At 52.7% G+C, this 22,410-nt stretch overlaps 1 protein-coding gene across 13 annotated transcripts; it reads left to right on the forward strand.

Moving 5' to 3' along the window:
• Positions 1–73: 73 nt before the first annotated feature.
• On the forward strand, positions 74–20,439 carry SLC9A5 (solute carrier family 9 member A5). Of its 13 annotated transcripts, none has more exons than XM_043898750.1 (16): positions 74–289; positions 4,715–4,997; positions 6,483–6,646; positions 6,793–6,871; positions 7,158–7,335; positions 7,903–8,123; positions 8,332–8,534; positions 8,760–8,849; positions 8,947–9,017; positions 9,728–9,857; positions 10,348–10,436; positions 10,597–10,723; positions 14,670–14,840; positions 15,354–15,423; positions 16,075–16,209; positions 19,014–20,439. In XM_043898750.1, exons 2-16 carry the CDS (start codon positions 4,874–4,876, stop codon positions 19,490–19,492), a joined length of 2,331 nt encoding a protein of 776 aa, XP_043754685.1. In that variant the 5' UTR covers positions 74–289; positions 4,715–4,873; the 3' UTR covers positions 19,493–20,439. The 13 variants fall into 13 exon arrangements, with proteins under 13 accessions (XP_043754685.1, XP_043754688.1, XP_043754686.1 ...); XM_043898753.1 differs by lacking the exon at positions 74–289 and adding an exon at positions 797–1,195; XM_043898751.1 differs by lacking the exon at positions 74–289 and adding an exon at positions 1,061–1,195 and having other exon boundaries at positions 4,695–4,997.
• The last annotated feature ends 1,971 nt before the right edge of the window (positions 20,440–22,410 follow it).

Here is a 22,410-nt window from a genome sequence, read left to right on the forward strand (position 1 = left end):
GTCGGGGGCAGTACTGCGGTTGGTGGAGCTTGCAGCCAGTCACTAAGAGGGCGTGATCGTGGTCCCGTTAGTTCACAGGCTAGTCCCGGGAAAACCCGAGCTCACGCGTCCCCCCACCCACTGCGAGAGCGCGATGAGCGCCGAGAGGCTTTCTTTGGGCTTGGGGGCGGTGAGGCTGTGCTCTCTTGAGAGACTGCTAGGGCAAGATGGGGTGGAAGTTTCTTCAGATCGTGGCCCGCCAGGTCCGCCTAGGTTTAGGGACCTGAAGGTCTGATTTCTTTCAGCTGAGGTATGAAGTGGATGGGCGTCCTTCGTTTGGAGGAAGCAGGGAGATGGGTCCCTTTCAGTTTGGAGCAAGAAGTGAAAATAGATTACACTCAATTCAAAGGAGGAGGTGGGATGATTTACCCTTAGATGGAGGAGAAAGAGGGATGGGTGCTCTTAATTCTGGGAAAAGGATAGAACGACTCAGTTTGGCCGCGAGGTAGAACACGTTACCCTCAGTGTGGGGGAAGAACAGGGATGGGTTGTACTTCAATGAAAAGGGGAAACGGTCCTTTTCAGTTTAGGGCGGGATAAGCCGAATGCCTCCTCAGGTTTGGGGAAAAGGTTGAGTGAATTCCTTTTAGTTTGAAGGGAATCGATAGGCTGGGTTTTCGTACTTTAGGGAAGAAGATACGTTCTCTTCATTGTCTCATGGAAAGGGTGAGAAGAATTCACTGTAGTTTAAGGGAAAGGGAGGCCGGTTGCCCCTCGATTTGGTGAATGAAGAGGAAAAGACTCCTCCTCAGCCTGATATGAACCTGGCCCAATCTGGGCCTTGGGGTTTCTGGGGACGACGGGGACAGTTGTCCCTCACGGCTTTCTAAAAAGGCCTAGTGCGCGTGCGCAGCTCTGGTCTGAGAGCGGGGCCCGAAGGGGTCTTAGGCTCCCGAGGGCTGAGCTGAAGGCGACGGCGCACTGCCCCCTGCAGTCTGCACGGGGCACCGTTGGGGTCCGCGGCCTCGATACCCAGGGCCGGCCGCCAGCCGCCGACCGCACTCTCCGTGGCGGGGCTGCCCTCCTCTCGCCTGAACCCCGCCACCCGGCAGACCCCCGTCACTCTCGCGACTGGCTGTCGCCTCCGGCGGGTGGGACCCGGCAGTGCCCCTTGGGGACTGTGGCCGCTCACAGCTCTGAATACGGATCGGGGGAGGTATGGGGAGGGTTTGAGGGAGCGGGCTTGAAGGACTAGGTTGCAGGGCTTGTGGGGGAGGACTGCACTGGGGGATTTCCAGAGTCGAGACTGGTTTAGAGCGGAGAGGCAGGTGTCTGGAGTACGGACGCCCGGGACAGGGTCTCGGAGTCCGGACCTGGGTTGGGGGTATCCGAGCCGGGATTGGGGGGAGCGGACCCCACGTGCCTGTGACGCGGGGGAGGCCGGTAGGCGGCGGCGGCGACGCGGGGCCGGCCGCCGTGCGGTGCCTGGAGGGCTGCTAGGCAGGCGGCAGGATGCTGCGCGCCGCACTGCCGCTGCTCGGGCTGCCCCTGGCGGGGGCAGGAGCGACCGAAGAGCCCACCCAGGAGCCGGGGTCGCCGGGTGAGCCTCCCCCAGGGTTGGCGCTCTTCCGCTGGCAATGGCACGAGGTGGAGGCGCCCTACTTGGTAGCCCTCTGGATCCTGGTGGCCAGCCTGGCTAAAATCGGTGAGTGCGTGTGTGCGTGCGCCAGGGCCGGCGGCGGGCAGCGGACCCGCCCCCAACCCCTAGTCCCCAGATCCGGGCCGGATTTTTGCAGAGTGCCCCGACTTTAGGTTCCGATTCCGCAAATCCGGGCTCTCACCTTGTCTCTGCGCCTCCTCTTGTGGATCCCCCTCCTCCCCTTCTCGCGTGGGAGCCCTGAGGATTTGCCTTCTCAGAGGGCTGCCCCTGCGCTCTCCAACCCTATCCCTAGCCTACTTTGCCCTCTCTTTCCCCTCTTCTTGCAGTCAGCTCTTTGGTCTGGGCTCCCCTCCACCAATCCCCAGCCCCTGTCAGCAGTCAGGGCGTGTGGGACATTGAGGTGATAGTATTCTCTGGCAAACCCCAGCATCCAGGTCCCGAGGAAGCAGCCTTCCCTGGAGGCCACCTCCAAATGTCCATTCTCTTGGGATGCTAAAATGCCACTTTTCCTCTATCCCCCCCATCCCCTAAAGATGTTCCCTTCTTGTGCCCAGCTGTGTCTCCCCCCACCCCCCACCCCCTTCCAATTCAAGTCTACCTCTTCCCACTTCAGGGTATGGGAAACTTCCATTTATTGGGCCTTACTTTGTGCTGCCTGCCCTAGAGGCTTTCACACATTCAATCTCCTTCAGTCTGCACAGTACTGAGGGCTGTGCTTCAGACTCCTTTCCTTGAATAGAGCTGCTTTTCCTCGCCTCTGCCCCTTCCTCCCCACTTCTGAGCAGCCAGTGGTCCCTCCTCCCACCAGAGACCCTCCTCCCTCTCCCTGTTGTGCAGCCTGCGCTGTGGGGGTGACTAATTATAGCTGAGCGGTTGCTACTCACTCCCCATCTAAGCTGGCACAGTCTGTACTCCCAGTCTCACCAGTACAGTCTTCACATAGGAATTGCGCCGTCTAGAGTTTGCCCCCTTCTTCCCCCAGGGACACAGTTGGGAGTGGGGGCTGGGCAGGAACAGAGGAGCTCTCCACTCTACCATGGCAGCCCATTAATAATGGAAAATGGGGCTTGAAATGCCTTCAAGGAGCCTAGTTCTTTCAGTGAACAGGCTTTTGTGAAGGGTTTTGGATTGCAGTGCTGGGATTAATGCATGCTCTGGAGATAAGGATGGAATAAGGTCCCTGAAGGAGAGGAGAGGGGGACCAGAGGTAGGGCTGAGTGTGGGGAGAGCTGTGGCTGAGCTCACCTTAGGGCCTGGCAGCAATGAGAGCAAGGTGGGAGGAGCCTCAGATCTAGGAACCAAAATTGGGTCTGCTGAGAAGTCTGCCAGGTGGAGAGTTCCTGTCTTATTTAGGGTTTGCAGCAATGGCTGTAGTTTTCCTCATAAATCATAGTTCTTTTTCTAGCTTGGATGACATCTCCTATGGAGGTTGAAGAGGTTGAAGAGAGCCTTTTTCTGATCAACCAAAAAAAAAAAAAAAAAAAATCCTTGGGATTAGGGGTGGGGAGAGATAGGTAGAATGTTCAGAAATACCTTCCCCCAGCTTCATTGCTAGGATTTTTTTTTTCCCTTTTATTCACCAAATATTTAGGTAGATCCCACCACAGGCCAGGCACTGTCCTAGGCTCTCTGGGTACAGCTTCCAAAGGGCACTGTCTTAGCATTGCGTCTCATACAGCCTAACACCAAGGTGTTAGGTGTCCCTAACTACCCACGACTCCAAGGATTGTCTGGGGAGAGGAGCTCACCTGGCTCAGGGCCCAATCGAAAGCCCAAAGAGTTTATATGATGAGACAAAGGTAGGAGTGGCAATAGTGCTAGAAAATCATTCCATACCTCCTCTTCTTTCCATGGGTCAGATATGTTATTACTTCCCCCCAGAATCATATTGAATTAACATTTGTTGAGATCCTATTATGTGTCTGACATTCTGCTAGGCACATTCACACTATATCATTTTTATCCTCACGCTGTGAAGGTTATTTTTCCCCATATTACAGAAGAAATTGAAGCTCAGGAATTTAAATAATTTGCCTGAGATCACGCAATTAGGATAGGATGGAGCCACAAGAAGAACTGGAGGTCTAACTGCTAAGTCTATTGCTTTTAAAACTACTGAGCCCTTAGTGAGCCTACATAATGAAAAAGCACATGGGGCTAGGAGATCTGCTGTACTCCTAGGAGGTATAATATGCATTATGATCTAGGGCAGGACACAATAATAGAATAAAAGGTAACATTTATAGAGCACTTACTACAAAGCACTAGGCTAACTGCTTTTGAGCAGATCGTCTTACTTAAACCTTGCAACAATCCTATGAGATCAGTACTATCTTTATTCTCATTTTACTGATGAAAAAACTGCAAGTCAAAAAGGGACTGGGACTTCCCTGGCTGTCCAGTGTTAAGACTCCGAGCTCCCAGTGTCAGGGGCCTGGGTTCCATCCCTGGTCAGGAAACTAGATCCCCTCATGCTACAACTAGAGATTTTGCATATTGCAACTAACACCCGGCCCAACAATTTTTTTTTAAAAAGTGAAGATATTAGCTTCAAAGTCACAGAACTGGTAAATGAAAGAGCTAGGCTTTGAACCCAGGGAGACTGACTCCACAGGCCCTAATTTTTTTTTTTTTTTTTTAGGCCCTAATTTTTAGAACGATGTTATGCTTAAAAATGTACCTCGTATTTGCTGAGGTTCAAATAACAGCAATGGATAAGGGAGAGCAGAAAAAGGTGAGGTCCTTTGAGGATGACAGTAGAGAGGATGGGGTATTTTCAGAAGTGGAAAAAGTAAGCAGAGACCTAGGTTACCATGACAGGAGCACGAAGAAATAGACAACTGTGGCTGCAGTGGAGAGTTTGAAGCTCTGGAGGCTGGAGATTCTAGCAATCCTGAATTTCTTCTTCCTTGGCCCCAGGATTGGGGGTCCTGACCTTGAATAAATGTCTAAGACTGGAAGGCTATAGGCCAGTGCATATGTGCGTGTGTGTGTGTGTGTGTGTGTGTGTGCTTCATAAGTTGATGATACCTCCCGCCCTATTCTTGTGTTGTAGTGTTTCACTTGTCTCGGAAGGTGACGTCTCTGGTCCCTGAGAGCTGTCTGCTGATTTTGCTGGGACTGGCACTGGGGGGCATTGTCTTGGCTGTGGCCAAGAAAGCGGAGTACCAGCTGGAGCCAGGCACCTTCTTCCTCTTCTTGTTGCCTCCTATTGTGCTAGACTCGGGCTATTTCATGCCCAGCCGGCTGTTCTTTGACAATTTGGGTGCCATCCTCACCTATGCCGTGGTGGGCACACTCTGGAATGCCTTCACAACGGGTGCTGCCCTCTGGGGCCTGCAGCAGGCTGGACTTGTGGGTGAGTGACTCTAAGACGTGGACCAGCCGTGGGGGGCTTTGCCAGACTCCTTGCCCAGCTCCCTTCTCCTCCAGCTCTGAAGATCCTCTGTTGACAAGAGCCATGCCCTGAGACCTCCATCTTAGGTCCCTCCCAACTGGGCAGTGCTCCAGATGGGCCTGCAGCCTTCATTTAGGTCCCTGCCAGATGAGTCTGGGCTTCTGCAGATGACAGCTGAGTAGGGGCCTGGCTCCCAGCTGTGCGTGGGCTGCCAAGGCTGGGAAGCCTGCATTACCACCCTGCTTCTTCCTGCCCTCTGTTACCACACTGCCACTTGCCAGCCTGGCTCCCCTGAGGCACAGCTCAACATCCCTTTGAGGGCTCTGCCCAGGTCACATCAGGGTGGTTTTCTGTTTTTATTATTTTAATAAATACATATCATACATCTGCAGAATGCAAGACACTACACTGGGTGTTCTCTCTTTGCTCATCCCACTGGCTCTTCATATCAACCTTGCTGGGGGTATCATTTGTCCCATTTAATGGATGAGGAAATAGAGGCCCTTAAACTCATTTGATATCAGGTCCAAAGTTAGCAGGAGAGGGTTCTTTTACTGAGCTCTTTGCCTTCAGGCTGCCCTGTTCTGCTCCCTTCTTTCTCATTTTCTGGGCCCCAAACCCATTCAACCCTCAAAGTTGATGATTCAGACTTCTTCCCAGTGTCAAGGGGAGGTTTGCAATTTCCACTCAGGTCTCCAACCTGGTTTTTCTATGGGGTCAGTGAACTCTTTGGGGGTAGGAAGGGAGGGGAGGACATCAGTCCATAATCATAGTAATCCTAGTAATAGGTAATAACTACTGAGTGCTTACTATGTATAGGCACTGGTTAAATAAGAAACTTTCTGAGGTAGACACTATTATTATTTTCAGCATGTACAAGTGGAAACTGAGGTTCACAGAGATTGCATGGGATGTTCGAGTCCCACCAATGGTGGGTGCTTTTCATACTGTATTCAGCCCTTGTGGATGGATAGCTCCTCCCCCTCCTGCTGAGAATTGTTGCCTTCCTTAGGCTGAGAACTAAGATGTGGGAGACGGCACTCTTTTGTTCTCCTAATAAAGCCAGTCAGCAGCCTATTTCCACCTGATGGTGGTTATTATTGCTGTTGCTAAGTTTTTTCTTGTCAGTGCCATCTTAGCTCTTCAGGTTACACAGAGCTTTTGTAGCCATTTCCCTGGTTGATTTCTGCAGCAGTCTTGTCAGGCAGGCATATGAGGAGGTATGGCTTATGAGAAGTCAGGTGGCAGTGACGTTGCCAATGTCATAGAGCGGGTAAGTGGCAAAGACAGTCCTTAGGCTCAAGACCTAAGGTCTCCTGACCTGCAGGCTGATGCACTCTTCACTGTCCCAAATCCTCTCGGGGCATCCTTGTTTCAACAGTCTGGGCCTGTCGCTGGGGCTGCTGTAGCCAATTCAGTATCTCACCGTCTGCTGTCCCTCAAAAGCCCCTAGAGTGCAGGCTGGCTTGCTGGACTTCCTGCTGTTTGGGAGCCTCATCTCAGCAGTGGATCCCGTGGCCGTGCTGGCTGTCTTTGAGGAGGTGCACGTCAACGAGACCCTCTTTATCATCGTCTTTGGCGAGTCCCTGCTCAACGATGCAGTCACCGTGGTGAGAGTGCGCACTGGGCTGCCGTTCCTCGATCCCGTGCTGCCGTGCTTTTGACCAGGCTCAGACCCTTCCCCGGATCCCCTGGGGAAGAAATCCGGTCTCCGCCTTCCCCCGTCATCACTCCTGATGCACCACTTCTCACTCAGGTGCTGTACAAGGTCTGCAACTCTTTTGTGGAGATGGGCTCTGCCAACGTGCGGGCCACTGACTACCTGAAGGGAGTCGGTCAGTATCTCCCCCCTCTCGGCGGGCACTGGAGGCTGCCTCCCTCGGGTTGCTGAGCCCCTCCCCCACTGCGTCTGGACAGAGGATGCTGCTGGGGTGCCTCATTCCTCCCTTCCCTCCTCCACGGAGAAACAGGGCCCTGAGAACCCGAGAAGGAGGGGTTTTCCTGCAATCCTGACCCCTGGGGAGCATGGTGGGCATCCTCCTCCACTCCCCGCCAGGCAGCAGTCTTGGCCCGGGAGGGGTCCTGGCCAGGGGTCGTGCTGACAACCCACTCCTCCCCCAGCCTCCTTGTTTGTGGTCAGTCTGGGCGGGGCAGCCGTGGGCTTAGTCTTTGCCTTCCTCCTGGCCCTGACCACACGCTTCACCAAGCGGGTCCGCATCATCGAGCCGCTGCTGGTCTTCCTCCTCGCCTATGCAGCCTACCTTACCGCTGAAATGGCCTCGCTCTCTGCCATTCTTGCGTGAGTCCTGGGGGTGCCGAGCACGCTGGCAGCTGGGAGGGGGTGCTGGAGATGGTTGCCCTTCACACAGACAGAAGCAGGACCTTGAGGAGTCCATAGGTTTGAGTTTGAGTGGGAGCTTCAAATTTCCCAGGGGAGACACTAAACCTCAGGGAACATTACAGGACTCGCCTCTAGAACTGTCCTGGGCCCCCAGAACCCAATTTTTCCCTGCCTAAAGTGCTCTCTGGGGTGTGGGCTGAGCCAAAAGTAGACTTTGAGGCCTGGTGCCATGGCTCTGGTGGCCACAGAACTCCAAAAGGTGCTTCAGGCAGTCTGTGCTAGTCAGATCACATTTTCCCCACCTTCCCCTCCAGAAGGCACTGAGTGGGAAGCTTGGCGATTCCGACCCTTTTATCCCAGGACTACCACTACCTATCCCTGGACGGGCTCCATGCTTCTCTGTGCTTTGGCTCTGAGTCTGACATCCTGTGATGGGCAACACCCTCTCCTGTGCATGCTCAGACCCCAGAGGCTGTGCTTCCTGCAGCCCCTCCTCATTGCTCTGACTCTCCATTCCTCTCCCAGGGTGACCATGTGTGGCCTGGGCTGTAAGAAGTATGTGGAGGCCAACATCTCTCATAAGTCCCGCACAGCTGTCAAGTACACCATGAAGACTCTAGCCAGCTGTGCGGAGACCGTCATCTTCATGCTGCTCGGCATCTCGGCCGTGGACTCTTCCAAGTGGGCCTGGGACTCTGGGCTGGTGCTGGGCACCCTCTTCTTCATCCTGTTCTTCCGAGCCCTCGGTATAGCCGGCACCCTCTGCTTTCCTATCCTCCCTGCCCTTGCCCCCCCACCCCAGCTCATCTCGCACTCTGAGTCCACATCCTTGTCCTCCCTGTGTTGCTCAGCCCTCCCAGCCCTTCAGACCTGAGCCCTGATACCGGGTGCCAGCTGCACCCAGTGCCCTCCACTCCCAACACCCTGCTCCCACTGGCCTCCCTCCTGCTGTAGGCGTAGTCCTGCAGACGTGGGTGCTGAATCAGTTCCGGCTGGTCCCTTTGGACAAGATTGACCAGGTGGTGATGTCCTATGGGGGCCTGCGGGGGGCTGTGGCCTTCGCTCTCGTCATCCTCCTGGACAGGACCAAGGTCCCTGCCAAGGACTACTTTGTAGCCACCACGATTGTGGTGGTCTTCTTCACTGTCATCGTGCAGGTGGGAGTGCCCAGGAGGCTGGATGGGGAGAGGGTCTGGCAGGCCCTTGGGGAGGCCTGGAGCCTATGGGAGAGGGGCTCCTTTTCCTGTTGGGGGCTGCAGGGGCTTGACTTCCCAGACTTTGAGAGCAGTGAGGTGGAGATACAGAAGCTGAAGCCTAACTGTGGGGAGAGAAAGGCAGCAGACAACTGGCCAGGGCAGGGCTCACCGGCTGCCCGTCCATAGGGCCTGACCATCAAGCCACTGGTCAAGTGGCTGAAGGTGAAGAGGAGTGAGCATCACAAACCCACCCTGAACCAGGAGCTGCATGAGCATGTGGGTACCAGAACCCCATCCCCCTACCTGTCCCTCTCTCCCTTCTCCTATTCTGAGCAGAGTCCTGATCTGGTCCCCCTACCCACCCCCCTTCTAGACTTTTGACCACATTCTGGCTGCAGTGGAGGACGTTGTGGGCCACCATGGCTATCACTACTGGAGGGACAGGTGAGGGAGCTGCCCCCAGGCTCCTTCAGCAGCAGCAGCAGCAGCACCCCCTCCCCAACGACCCCAGCCAGGGCAGCATGGGGGACATACCACACTTCTGAGAAGGGACGCAGCCAGGCACAGGCTGGGTGACCTCTCCCTGAAGCTCCTCAGGCAGTGCTGGTGTCCCCGGACTCTCAGGATGAGATAAGGTTCCCCAGCGAGGCCTGCCCTGCGTGGTCTGGCACCTCCAGACTCCAGCCGCCTTGTGCTCCGCTGTGACTTTGACTCTCAGCCTGCCAATGAAATAAACCCTGTTTTAGAAACTCAGGACCCACCATGTTCCCCCTGCCCTGGCCACCGGGACCTTTACACATGTTGTTCTTTCTACTAGAACATTCCCTCCCCTCCATCTTGCCTCCTTAACCTCTCTGTTCATCCTTCAGATATTACCACAGGCATCATGTCCTTAGGGAGGCTTCCCTGACTAGGACAAATCCCCATCATACTCTACAATTATCCTTTGTAGTTCCTGTCATGTTGCAATTTTATAGTTACATGTCATAACTTCATCAATGTCAGGCGCTGTCAGTTCCATAAGGGCAGGGACCAACTTCCAGATTCTCCCTGACCGATGCCCACACCAAGAGATGTGGGCCCCGCGCTGGCAGTGCCCCAGCCCTGTCTGAGGAAGTGCCAGCACTCAGGACTGGGCCTGGCATCCTCTGTAGGTGGGAGCAGTTTGATAAGAAGTACCTGAGTCAGCTGTTGATGCGGCGCTCAGCTTACCGCATCCGGGACCAGATCTGGGATGTGTATTACAGACTCAACATCCGGGACGCCATCAGCTTCGTGGATCAGGTGGGCCAGCAGACAATGGAGAATGGGCGGGTGGCCAGCAGGGCAAGGCAGGAAGCGGTGACAAGCAGGCAGGCAGGCCCTGAGCAGGGAGTTGGGAATTCCCAGTAGACTCCGTGGACTTGTGAAGTGGCAGTTACAGGAACGAGCCCGGCCTGACGCTGACATTTAGAGTCTAGTGGGCAGTGCAGAAAGGTGGGAGACAGCTGGACTCTGGCATCAGCAGATGTGGTTCAGATTGTTATCATCTCAGGCTTGTGACCTTGGGCAAGTCATTTATCCTCTCTGAGTTTCGGTGTCCTCAACTGTAAGAAAGCGACAGTATGAGTACCTCTGTCACAGAGTTTTGTAGGTGCAGTATAAAAAAGCACCTAGCGCAGTCCCTTGAACATCCAGAGAGCAAAGTGTGTTAACCGGTGTTATTCCTTTTGTTCCCCTCTGTCTGCGCCACCTTCGTCTGATTGCCACCTGACCTCTGACATGGCTCCTGCAGGGAGGCCACGTCCTGTCCTCCACTGGGCTCACTCTGCCCTCTATGCCCAGCCGCAATTCCGTGGCAGAGACTTCCGTCACCAACCTGCTGTAAGTCCTGGAGCCCCCTCCCGCTTCCCCAGGCTCCTCCCTACTGGGCCCTCTCTCTGAATCTCTTCTGAGGAGGATCCGTGAGCACCTCTGCTTCCGCCCGTCCCCCGGGCCACGCCTCCCGGCCCCGCCCCAGCACGCGTGTCCCCGCCGCCCGCAGGAGGGAGAGCGGCAGTGGAGCGTGTCTGGATCTGCAGGTGATCGACACGGTGCGCAGCGGCCGGGACCGGGAGGACGCCGCGATGCACCACCTGCTCTGCGGAGGCCTCTACAAGCCGCGCCGCAGGGTGAGAGCAGGCAGGGCCTCTGAGTCCCGAGGGGGAGCGAGGTTTGGGGAGGCCATGATCCAAGGCTTTGAGAGGCAACTGGCCCCAGCTTGTGGAGAGCTGTAGATGCCCAGTTGAAGAGCGTGGGCTTCATCTTGTTGGTTATAACCTTTGGTTTTGGGGTTTTTGTTGTTGTTATTTTGAGAAAGGTTGGCTTGTTACAAGGATGGCTTAAGGATGTCTTCCCTGGTAGCAGAGAGCAGATCTAATTGGACGGGGTGAGTTGAGAGGCCGGGAGAGTCAGTTGGGAAGCTGGAGTGAAACACTGCAGATTAGAGCTGGGTGGCTGGAAGGAAGAGGGGCACATAGGACTGTGAAATCGGCCAGGAAGGGGAGAGGAGGTACAGAGGGCTTGATGGGGGTCACAGACAGAGGCAGGAGTGCCAAGGAGGCCTGTGGGAGCAGCTTAACCTGGGGGAGGCAGACATCCAGTTTAGGTAACATGAGTGAGTCCCTTGTAGGTCTGTGAAGCCTCGGGGTTGGAAAGGTCCAACCCATCCAGGCAGGAATCCGTTGCAACCCCGCAAGGGGGCAGCAAGCCATTACCTTGAACCTTTCTGAAATGAGAAGCCAGCTGTGACCATTCTTGGCAGCTTTAACAGTCAAGGCCCTTTCTACAGAGATGGGAATTTTCCCTTTAATTTGCTCCCTCTGGGCCTGATTTAACTCTCTGCACCTCTGCAGAGCAAAAGCCTGCAAAGATGTCAGAACAGCTTCCTTCCACACAGAGGCCTTCTTGCCTTCAGGCCAGCAGCTTCTGTCCCTGGTGTGTCTTCTTCAGCTGTTAGAAATGAGGCCCCTAGGAATTCTATGGTGGACTAGTGGTTAGGATTCCAGGCTTTCACTGCCGTGGCCAAAGAGGCCCCAGATGGAAGGTGCTATGCTAGTTGTGGTTGGCCAGGGCCAGGCACAGGGACCTTTAACCTTTCTAGTTATGGAACTTGCCTTTCTCTTCTCGCAGCCCAGGATCCCTCCAGCTCTGGCTCATCACCCTGAGACCTCACACTGTTCGTACAATCAGGCAACCCACCCCCAATGTCTTCCTCAGTTAATGACTGTGAAACCCTGTCTCATCCAACTTGTGGAGTTTTTGTTTGTTTTTCGGTTTTGGTTACTTTTTCTTATAGAAAATTTCAGTCATTCACAAAACTAGAGAGAATAAAGAAACTCATTTAACCATCACTCAGTTCCAATAATTCCTCCTTACACCCTATCTACACTTTATTATCTTAAAGCAAACTCCAGACATCATATCATCTCTAAATATTTCCACATGTATCTCTAGGTGGCAAGAATTCTTTTTTTTTTTTTTTTTTCAAAAAAGCCATAGTACCATTACCACGTACAACAAGTAACAGTGATTCCTTCTCACCTGACCTCAAATACCCACCCAGAGTTCAATACATATCTTTTTCCATCTGGTTTGTTCAAGTCAGGATCCAAATAAAGTCCACACTTTGCATTTTTAGTAAGTATGTCTTTTTATTTTTTAAAAAAAAATTGGTAATAGTTTCTTCTTCCTTTTTTCCCTCCTTTTTATTATTTACTGAAGAAACTGGATAGATCATCTTAGAAAATTCTCCACTTTACAGATTTTGCTGATTGTATTCCAGAGGTGGTATCTAACATGTTATCCTTGGTACCCTGTATTTCTTGGTAGTTCAATCTAGAGGCCTGGTTGTATTCAGCAACATTCGATAGCTGTATTATTGTATTACATTAGGAAGTATTGATACATAATGATTGGCTGGCTGTTGATGTGTGTGTGTGTATGTAAGATTGGTCAATGAGTTTGGTCCAACCAGTTCTTGTGTAGTCGACTAAAAAAAAAAACCTGGATTATGATTGTGCTTATCCCTGTTAAATGTCATCTTATTTGATTTAGCCCATCATTCCATCGTTTGGATCCCATGTCGGTCACCAAAAATCTCCTCAGATTCACATCATATAAAATTCTGTTAAGCCTGTTAACTCTGTATTCATCAAAATCAACATAAAAATGAACAGGATAGAGCTGAGGACAGAGCCCTGTGGTCTGCTACTAAAGACTTTCCTCCAGACTGATCTGGATCAAGAATTTTGGGGGTATGGTTACTCAATCAGCTCTAAATACACTTAGTTATGCCAGCACGCAATCCCTAATTCTTCATGTTCTTCACAGAAATATCATTAGAGACAGAAGTGTCTAGTATACAGTTAGAAACATAAGATTATAGTTTAAAAGAGAGAGGAGACAGGCTGGAGATAAAAAGACTTGGAAGCAATCTACAGCAGCGGTTTCCTGGCCTGGCTACATCAGAATCTCCTGGGGAGCTTACTAGAATACATATTCCTGGCTTCACCTCCTGCAGAGTCTGATTCTGTCCAGTGGAATGGGATGAGGAATCTGCTCTTAATAAGCCCCTTGAGGGGGTTGAAATGCAGCTGGTCTGATGGCTGGTGTCTGGGAAGCACAGATTTATCACTGGGCTGGCTGGCACTGAAAGAGTCGATACTTTCACTGGGGAGGGCACTGAGATGGGAGAGGGGGCCAAGGATAATGCTGGGGAATGCACAGGGAAGAAAAGGAAGGGGAGCCAGCAGAGGAGGAGAGAGAAGGAGCCTTTGGAGGGGCAGTAGCTGATGCCCCTCCTAGCTGTCTCGGAGGCCTGGGGCAAGAGGAGGGCTGGACTTTGCACGGATGTCGCCTAACCAGAGGCCAAGGTACTGATGACGCGGCAGAAAGCTGCACAGTGGGGCTGCAGTCAGGCAACCCGCCTTGCTCCCACCCCAGCTTTTATCTCTGACATTCAAGGAATTAATGGGTACTAGGGGAAGTGTCAGAATGTAAGTGTAAAGGTTTAGCAGCAAAAGCAAGGCAATAATGTCAATGGAAAGGCGTTTTTCAAGGAGGTAAGGGCAGGAACAGGTCTAAAAGCAGAGGCAGGGGGCCAGTGGCCAGAGAAGGATTGAAGATGCAGGAGAGTGGAGGACTGGGAGGGAGGAACTGATGGAGAGAAGGGAACTGATGGAGGCAGGGAGTGGGGAGTGAGGAGCCCTGTGAACGAGCTGGGCTTCTGCACCCACCCACCCCCACCCAAGGGAGAGAGGGGCACCTCTGCATGAGTGTGTAGAAGAGGGCAGTTGGGAGGAGACTTAAATGGGGATTCTTAGATCCAGCTCAGGGAAAAAGAAAATATGAAGGGCAAAGGAAAGAGACCGGCCTGGGGGTGTGCGGCTGGACAAGAATGACTGGGAACACGCAGGTGGTACTTTGGGAAATTACCAGGAGGTAATGAAAAGGCTGCTAAGCAGTCACGGCCAGAGGTGGAGACAGGTTAGGTGAGGGTATAGTGGGCTTGGTCTTTATGAGGAAGAGTTAGAAAGAGCAGATGATGGGGGTGGTCCTGAGTTGGGCACAGGTATGGTTGGACTGAGAGGGTCCAAGGTGGCAAGAGATAGTCACGGAAGTTCCTGCAGCCTGAGGAGTCACGGTGGCAGCTGCAGAAAGGGCCAAGTAGGGAGAGGGCCAGCTGGACAGAGTCCTGTGTAGTCACAAGGCGGCAAATGGGCCAGGCATGTGGACTAGGCTCAGATAAACTGAGGTGCAAAGAAGGAAATGCCTGCCTTGCTTTCATGGTAGTCCTGAGGACAGGACACAGGATGTCACTTCACATCTGAGAAAACTGGGAGAAGGCAAGAGGGGATAAGGAAAGCCAGATTTGAGGGAGTAGGTTCTGGGATAAAGATCTGAGAATATAGAGTCTGGCTGGGTCTCTATTGTATTTTTAATTTTTTTTTCATTCCATGGCTAGTTCTGGAAAACAGCAGGCTGGCAGGAGCTATGGTGAACTTGGGGCTGTGACGTGGGGTTCCTGTGGGAGGCAGGACACCCAGCCTCATGGCAGGGTGGGGCTGTCATTGCCAGTACAAAGCCAGCTGCAGCCGCCACTTCATCTCTGAGGATGCGCAGGAACGCCAGGACAAGGAAGTCTTCCAGCAGAACATGAAGCGGCGGCTGGAGTCCTTTAAGTCCACCAAGCACAACATCTGCTTCACCAAGAGCAAGCCACGACCCCGCAAGGCCGGCCGCAAGAAGGCATGTGCTTTCTCTAGGACTCCTGTTTGCAGCTGCAGGCTGATGGCATGCAGTTTTGAGCTCACAGGTTTTGGAATCCAGCCTCAGGGACCTGGGGGCTGTAGCAGCTTGGGTTCCCTTTTGCATCTTCCTGGAGCCCCAGAGGAGAAGGTGAAGCCTTCAGAGGGAGAGCAACCTCTTGTGGTCACCTGCCCAAGGCAGCAGGACCACCTACCAGAGGTGGAGTGAGCAGGAAAGAGGCAGATTCCTTGTTGGGGAAGGGGTGCGGGGACTCCATGAATTTCTTATTCAGCCCAGGCTGATGTACTGAGCATCTCTGCTGGGGCCATACAACACTTGCTGGGGGGTGGGGGTGGGGGGTCAAGGGATGGTAGAACCACTGTAATTGATGCAGATTCCCTTCCATGTGGTGTCAGGAAGACCTGTCTTCTTGTTGACCCCACCAGATGACAGGATTGGGGTTTGGAGTCAGGGCAAGAGGCTTAGGACTTTTTTTTTTTTTTTGGTCCTTAGAAGGATGGCGTGGCTAACACTGAAGCTACAAACGGGAAACCTCCTCGAGACCTGGGCTTCCATGACACAGGCAAGCAGGGAGTGGGGTGGTGTTGAGGATGGGACGGGGAAGGGAAGGGCAGGGGCCCACTGACTGGAAGCCTGAAGGACCTTCTCTGCATGGCACTCAATGCCAAGAGCTGGGGCTCTTCCCCTTAAAACTAGATGGACAGGTCTCAGCAGTTACTAGACGTCTGTGACACCTGAGAGCTAACTATAGGCTACAGACCCTGAGGACCTGGAGAATGTGTCATAAATGGGGCCTGGTCTGTGCCTTAAAGGATGGGTGGGCCCTGGGGTCCAGTGTCCCTGCAGTAAAACCAGAGGCCTAGAAGAGCTGCACATTGATGGGCCTTCTAGCCTTCCAGATGTTTATGCTTCCAGTTGATGATGGGATCTGAGGTTGAGAGAAGATGAAGGTGCTGGGAAGTGTGATTCTCTGATGGCTTCCTCTGAGGATCTGTCTTTCCTGTTGCCTCCTGGGACTCTGGAGCCCCATGCCCCTTCCTCTCAAGCTCCCTCACCCCCCTAGGCCAGTGCTGTAACAGCCACAGGACAAAGCAGGTGTCTCTGCCAACTGTGGGCTCTGCCTAGATGGATAAGGGGTTGGGTTCCGGGTGGTGTGGTACCATGAGGCAGCTGCTGGGCTGGCCAATCCCACTCAGCTCTTGTCCCTGTCCAGCTGCTGTGATCTTAACCGTGGAGTCTGAGGAGGAGGAGGACAGCGACAGTTCAGAGACAGAGAAGGAGGATGACGAGGGGATCATCTTTGTGGCTCGGGCCACCAGTGAGGTTCTCCAAGAGGGCAAGGTCTCAGGTAATGGCTTCCTCCTGCCTGCCTCCCTCTGGAGCAAACTGGAGCTACGCAGTTGGCTTCCTCCCCCTTTGCTGATGGCCTTTACTCCAGACAGTCCCTCTGCCTATCTGCTCATTCATTCATCAACCAGCATTTACTCAGCATTTCTTTTATGTCAGACATCTGACATCTATGATCTGATTCAATCCTTACAACAATCAAGATGGGGAAACTGAGCTCAAAGGAACTTGGGACTTGTCTAGAAATCAGCAGAACCAGAATTTGAACCTGACCCATCTGATTCCAAAGCTCACAGCCATTTCACTTGCCTCCCTTTACACTCTGGCGAGAAACACAAGGTGACAAGCAGACCTAACACCGGGTTCTGCTGTGACCCGTGCTCAGCACAGCAGCACTCAGGTACAGCCCCCAGTAAGGGCGGCAGCTGGGCCTGAGGGAGGAGCCTGCACTCATCAAAACAGCATTACTGTAGATAAAAACCGACATATACGTGCTTCCATATGTGGAGACCTAGTGAACTCAGAATGCTAATTACCACTGCCTGTTGGCTCAAGAATTCTCAGGTGTCTTTTAAAAAACATCCTATTATAGAAAATTTCAAAATATACAGTAGACAGAATAGTAGAATAAACTCCCATCTCTCTACCATCCATCTTAAATAATTACCTACTCCTAACTGATCTTATTTCACTTACACCTTCACTATGCCCCTCTCTCCACTGGGTTCTTTTGAAGCAAATTGCAAATATCATACCACTCTATTGCTAAATACTTCAGCAAGTATCTCTAAAAGATAAGGATCCTTCTTAAAAATATAACCATAATACCATTATCATATCCAAAATCTTTGTTATCAGATATCCAGTCCGTGTTCAAATTTCCCTGATTGTCTTCATTTATTTTTATAGTAGGTTGTTCAAATAAAAATCCAGACAAAGACCCACGCATGAAATTTGGTGGATAAGTCTCTTTTAACGTATAACACTGATTCTTAAGGAGGTAGTAGTAGTGATTTTGTCCCCTAGGGCAGCGGTCCCCAACCTTTTTGGTACCAGGGACTGATTTCATGGAAGACATTTTGTCCACGGACTGGGGATGGGTGGGGATGATTCAAGCGTATTACATTTATTGTGCACTTTGTTTCTGATCTAGTGCTGCTGTTGATCTGACAGGAGGTAGCGGTCCACAGCTTGGAGGATGGGGACCCCTGCCCTAGGGTACTGTCTGGAGACATCTTGTGTTGTCACAGCGGGAGGGGTACCTCTGCGATGTGTGGGTAGAGGCCAGGGATGTTGTTAAACACCCTTCAATGCACAGGACAGCTCCCTACAGCGAAGTCTCTGCTCCTACCTGGGACAGTGTCAAGTTTGAAAAACCCTGATTTATAGGTCCCCCCACCATACTTTCTTTCCTTGCACTGTATTTATTGAAATAACTTGGTTATTTGTCCCCCAGTCTTTCCTTGTCTGGATTTTGCTGATTGCATCCCCTAAGCATCATTTAATATGTCTGTTTCACTGACCTTTACATTTCCTTCAAATTAGTAATTAAATCTAGATCAGACTTGATAAGCATACTCCATAGGTGGTGATGTTACACCTCCCACTGCGTCTCACCAGGGAGCATGTACCATCTGGCTGGCTGTCTTTTTGTAGGTTAATATTGACTATTGGCTTTGGTTGTTGTTAGCCTGACCCACCCATTATCAAACTCCCTGTCAGTTTTCATCAGGTGGTCTTGCAGTCACTGGTGATCACTGCCACATCCAACAGTTCATTCCGGGTTGCGCAATGCTGATATTCTGTCTATTTTTTGTTTGCATTGATTAGCAGGAATTCTTGTATTTTAAAAAAAGCCTTCTTTCATCAATTATTTAGTCAGTCTGAGGTACAGTTCATATAGGGAAGAATGGATAAATGCTTGAATTTTTCCTTTCACTTATCGGTTTTCAGACCAATAGTTACCTAGCATCCTCTAAAGGTGAACACTGAAGTTTTTTTGTTGTTAAAATTTCATACAGCATTCCAGGGAGGTAGTTTCACTCTCAGTTACAGCATCAATACATTTCATAACGTGGAGCACTTGAAGTCAAGTTCACAGGACTGCTCAGGACTTTATCAGTGAGCAGACACTGACTGAGCACCTATTATATGCAAGGCACTGAGCTTGACTTTGGAAAACAAGGGGTGGTGGGTGGCCAGAGGGCTGCTCCTTCCCTGTTTTCCTCTTTCAGAGCCTCAGCCTTTCTGTAATGCCGTGGCTGAGCCTTCCATTAAGGCTGCCAGCACTTCTGGGATTCTCGGCTCACATCCCCTGTGCTCTGGCATCCCCTCTGCGGCTCATCTTTAGCCTGTTTAGGTTCGTGTGAGCTCACTCTCCTGGACTCTGTCCCACCAAAGGGCTGTGGTGGGAACTCAGGCAAGGAGTGCAGTGGCCAAGCCTCGAGATCTTCCTCACCCTGGGCAGGGGGCCTAGCAGGATGTGGTTTAAGCCTGGCACTGCAAGTTGGTTGAGGGCTGATCATAGATGGGTTTTTTCCTGCCTCGCTCTCGCTTTGGCTTGTTCTAGTTGTTTTCATTTGTTCAGTAGGTATTTGTTGAGCAACTGCTACATGCTCAGTCCTGTGCTAGGTGCTGGGGATACAGTGGGGAGCAAACCCAGCTGTGGCGCTTCCCCTGGGCCAGGCGTGCATCCAATAACTGCACAAATGGATGCTGTGTGGCAACTGCAGAATGAACTTCTGTGCTCACACTTGAGAAAGCATCACTGGCTTGGCGATGAGTGCCTGTCTGCTTTGTCCCCAGGGAGCCTTGAGGTGTGCCCCAGCCCACGCATCATCCCCCCGTCCCCAACCTGTGCGGAGAAGGAGCTGCCCTGGAAGAGTGGGCAGGGGGACCTGGCTGTCTACGTGTCCTCAGAAACCACCAAGATTGTGCCCGTGGACATGCAGACAGGCTGGAACCAGAGCATCTCGTCCCTGGAGAGCTTGGCATCCCCACCGTGTACTCAGGCCCCAACGATGACACGCCTGCCTCCCCGCCCACGGGCCCCGGAAGAGCCCCAGGCCCCTCTCAAGCTGCCCCTCTCCTCTGATCCACACTCTTGCTTTGCCTTCCCCCCGAGCCTGGCCAAGGCAGGCCGTTCTCGCAGTGAGAGCAGCGCTGACATCCCCCGGCAGCAGGAGCTGCAGCCCCTCATGGGACACGAGGACCACACCCATCTCAGCCCAGGTACCGCCAACTCCCACTGGTGCATCCACTTCAACAAAGGCGGCCGGCTGTAGCCCAGAGACTCGGGGAGGAGCAGGGGGCCGGAGCCCCCCTGGAAGTCTTCCCTGCACAAGGGGCAGAGGAGCCCACTCAACTGGACATGGGGTTAGAGGAGCCTGGACTGAAGTAGCAGCTGGGCTCCCTTGGGGCAGGTCAGAAGGGTCTCGTGGGCTGGTCCTCACAGAAACCCTTTTCACCACCCTCCTTGTTCCGAAACTCCTGCCACTTTCCCTTTCAAAAAGGCCCTAACTCTGGTTCAAGACCCAGTTCAGACGTTTTTAGAGGCAAGGCCCAGAGACAAGGGGAGCTGATGCTCCTTCCCCAGCGGGTCCTCCTGGGGAGCAGTTCCTGTCCCCGAAGCAAGGGCATCTCTCCTCAGCTGACACTGGGCTGTCCTGCACTCCACCCTGCCCCAGCGTCAGCTCAGGAACCTGGCAGGGAGGCTCCATGAGGGGCTGGTTCTCAGAGGGACTGGGCTGGGAGGTGCAGCAGGCTTTGCTGCCCTGTCGGCACAGCTACCCACAGTCAGTTGATTTGGAGCAGTGGGAATCTGTCTCCACTCCTTGCTTTATCTTCCTTTGCTGCCAGTCTCTGGGGCAATAGTTCCTCCAATTCCAGGCCACAGGGTTGGGCCAGGCTTCAGGTCACGGTTGCTTCTTAGCCAGCATCACTCTGGGGCTCTGCTGCTTTGCATCCGGGTTTGGGCCTTTCAGATCCTTGGGTCGGAGATTTGTGAGGAGAGGAGACGGTGGCCTCTGGCCTCCCACACTGTCTCCTCGTTATTCCCTGAACAGGAAAGGGGCCAGGTATCTCAGGATCACTGCTCCAGTGCTCTGGGGCTGAGAGGCCTGACTACAATGGAAAGGGGGCTGACTGGGTGGCAGGTGACTTTCCTGGGGTTAGCACCTGCCCTGAATTTTGTACCTTGAACCTAAGATACATTAAACATCTCTCAGATGGATGTGTGTCCTGTGCCCATGTGTCTGGGGGTTTTGAGGTGTGAGAAGCGGGCAAGAGGGCTTGTGGTGAGGGAGATGGAAACTTTCAACTCTGTGCCCCAGGGCTTCCCGGGTGCAGAATGCGGGGGGGTGGGGTGGGGGGTCCGGGGAAGGACTGATAGGCCCTATGGCCCTCCCTCCCTCTGCTCCCATTCTTTCCCACTACGTCACCTTACAGGAAGCCTGCAGCAAGTCCAGGGGATTGTTGTCTGGGCACGGGGTCACAGAACTGGGTGTCCACAAAATGGGAATGACTTGCAGGAAGAGAGACCCCAGAGGTCAGGTGCCAAGGTGCCCAAAGATGCAGCCAACACACACTGGCACCAGATAAACGTTCCTCAAATGCCTGGAGGGAGGGGTAGGACAAATGAAAAGATGTGTTCTGCACATGGCAGTAGGAGGACAATCTCAAGGGAGCTGGTCACCCTGAGTGTTCCTGATACACATTGGAGAGTGTGGGGTCCGGAAACATCTAGGGCTTGAAATCCCTGATGACAGCAGACCCCGTTTCCACTGGGCTTATCTATCAATACCTCACACACACACACACACCCCCCCCATAAAATTCACCCATTTAAAATGTACAGCTTGGTGGTTTTCTAACATATTCACAGAGTTGTGCAACCCTCCCCACAAGCTAAGTTTGGAACAGTTTCATCGTCTCCCAGAGAAACTGTTCTGTTGGCAGTCACTCCTCACCCTCTGCCGAGCCCCAGGTAATCACCGATCTGTCGTTCGTCTTCACACATCTGAAACCCTGAACACACTGCAAAGCTCACACATTTAGTCAACCATTTTTTCTGACTTATGCCTGGGGAATGTGTGGAGAGAAGGAAGAGTGACTTTCAGGCTTTGCCCTCACACGGCGTACAGTCGGCTGTGATAAGGCCGAGCAGCTGGTCCCAGCCCTCCCCTGCTGGGTATGTTACCTTAGGTATGTTACATCCTCTCTCCGAGTTCCAGTGTCTACATCTCTAAAATGGGATGCTTATTTCATACCGTTGCTGTCTGGATTAGATGATGAAATGAGAAGAACCAGGTACACAGCCTGGACTGTGGAAAAGGATTATAAATGTTAGTCATTGTTGGTGTTACGTTACAAGCCCAAGAGCATAGAAAGTTCTGTGAGGCCTGGAGGAGATCTAGCGGGGGGAGCTTTGAGAGGCGTCTGAGTGTGTGTGTGTGTGTGTGTGTGTGTGTGAGTGAGACAGGGCTCAGACAGCATGGGTGAGTCTATGTGGGTGCATTCCAGGTGTGTGTGTGTGTGTGTGTGTGTGTGTGTGTGAGTGAGTGAGACAGGGCTCAGACAGCATGGGTGAGTCTATGTGGGTGCATTCCAGGTGGGAAGATCAGCATGAATAAAAGACATCTTGAGCACACACAGTGAGAAGCAAAGAGCAGTAGGGGACATGCTGGGGAGAGGCCAGCCAAGGACACAAAGGCTTGGGTGGGGTGACCCTGCCGAGTTTCGGAGGTGGCAGCCTGGGAGAACTGTGACTGAGGGAGTGTGGGCAGTGGCGTGCACTAGTAAGCATGAATGTAGCTGGTGCTGGGGGAGGATGGGTGAAAGCCCACGTGGAGGAAGGCTTGGTAGGAGGAAAGGCTAGAGATGGAAGACCTGCTAGGAGGCCCAGGGATGTGAAGGTGCTTGTGTTGGAGACGGCTGGCAGCCATTCTTAGACCCTGGTGTCAGAACCACTGGGAGCTTGTCAAACACAGATTCCTGGGCCTACCCCAAAGTTCTGACTCAGCAGGTCTATGGGAGCCCAGAAATCTGTAATCTGAACCGGCTCTCCAAAAGGAGATGGCCCAGGGACCACATCCTTCAAAAATTACTAGATTAGGAAGGTTCAGAAACAAAATCCACAACTGATGGTGTAGGAGAGGGGTGCAGTGGGGCTCCTGGGCCTAGAGCTGGGTAACTAAGAATGGGG

The sequence above is a fragment of the Cervus elaphus genome, chromosome 4 (genome assembly GCF_910594005.1).
Source record: "Cervus elaphus chromosome 4, mCerEla1.1, whole genome shotgun sequence".
NCBI classification, from domain to species: domain Eukaryota; kingdom Metazoa; phylum Chordata; class Mammalia; order Artiodactyla; family Cervidae; genus Cervus; species Cervus elaphus.

Bases quoted from the DNA above. Each gene is read 5' to 3' on its own strand.
- SLC9A5 (XM_043898748.1), top strand. From the start codon at position 1,492: ATGCTGCGCGCCGCACTGCCGCTGCTCGGGCTGCCCCTGGCGGGGGCA. The intron at 9,018-9,727 runs GTGAGGGAGCTG...CATCCTCTGTAG, and splicing joins TATCACTACTGGAGGGACAG to GTGGGAGCAGTTTGATAAGA. The intron at 10,437-10,596 runs GTAAGTCCTGGA...CGCCGCCCGCAG, and splicing joins ACTTCCGTCACCAACCTGCT to GAGGGAGAGCGGCAGTGGAG.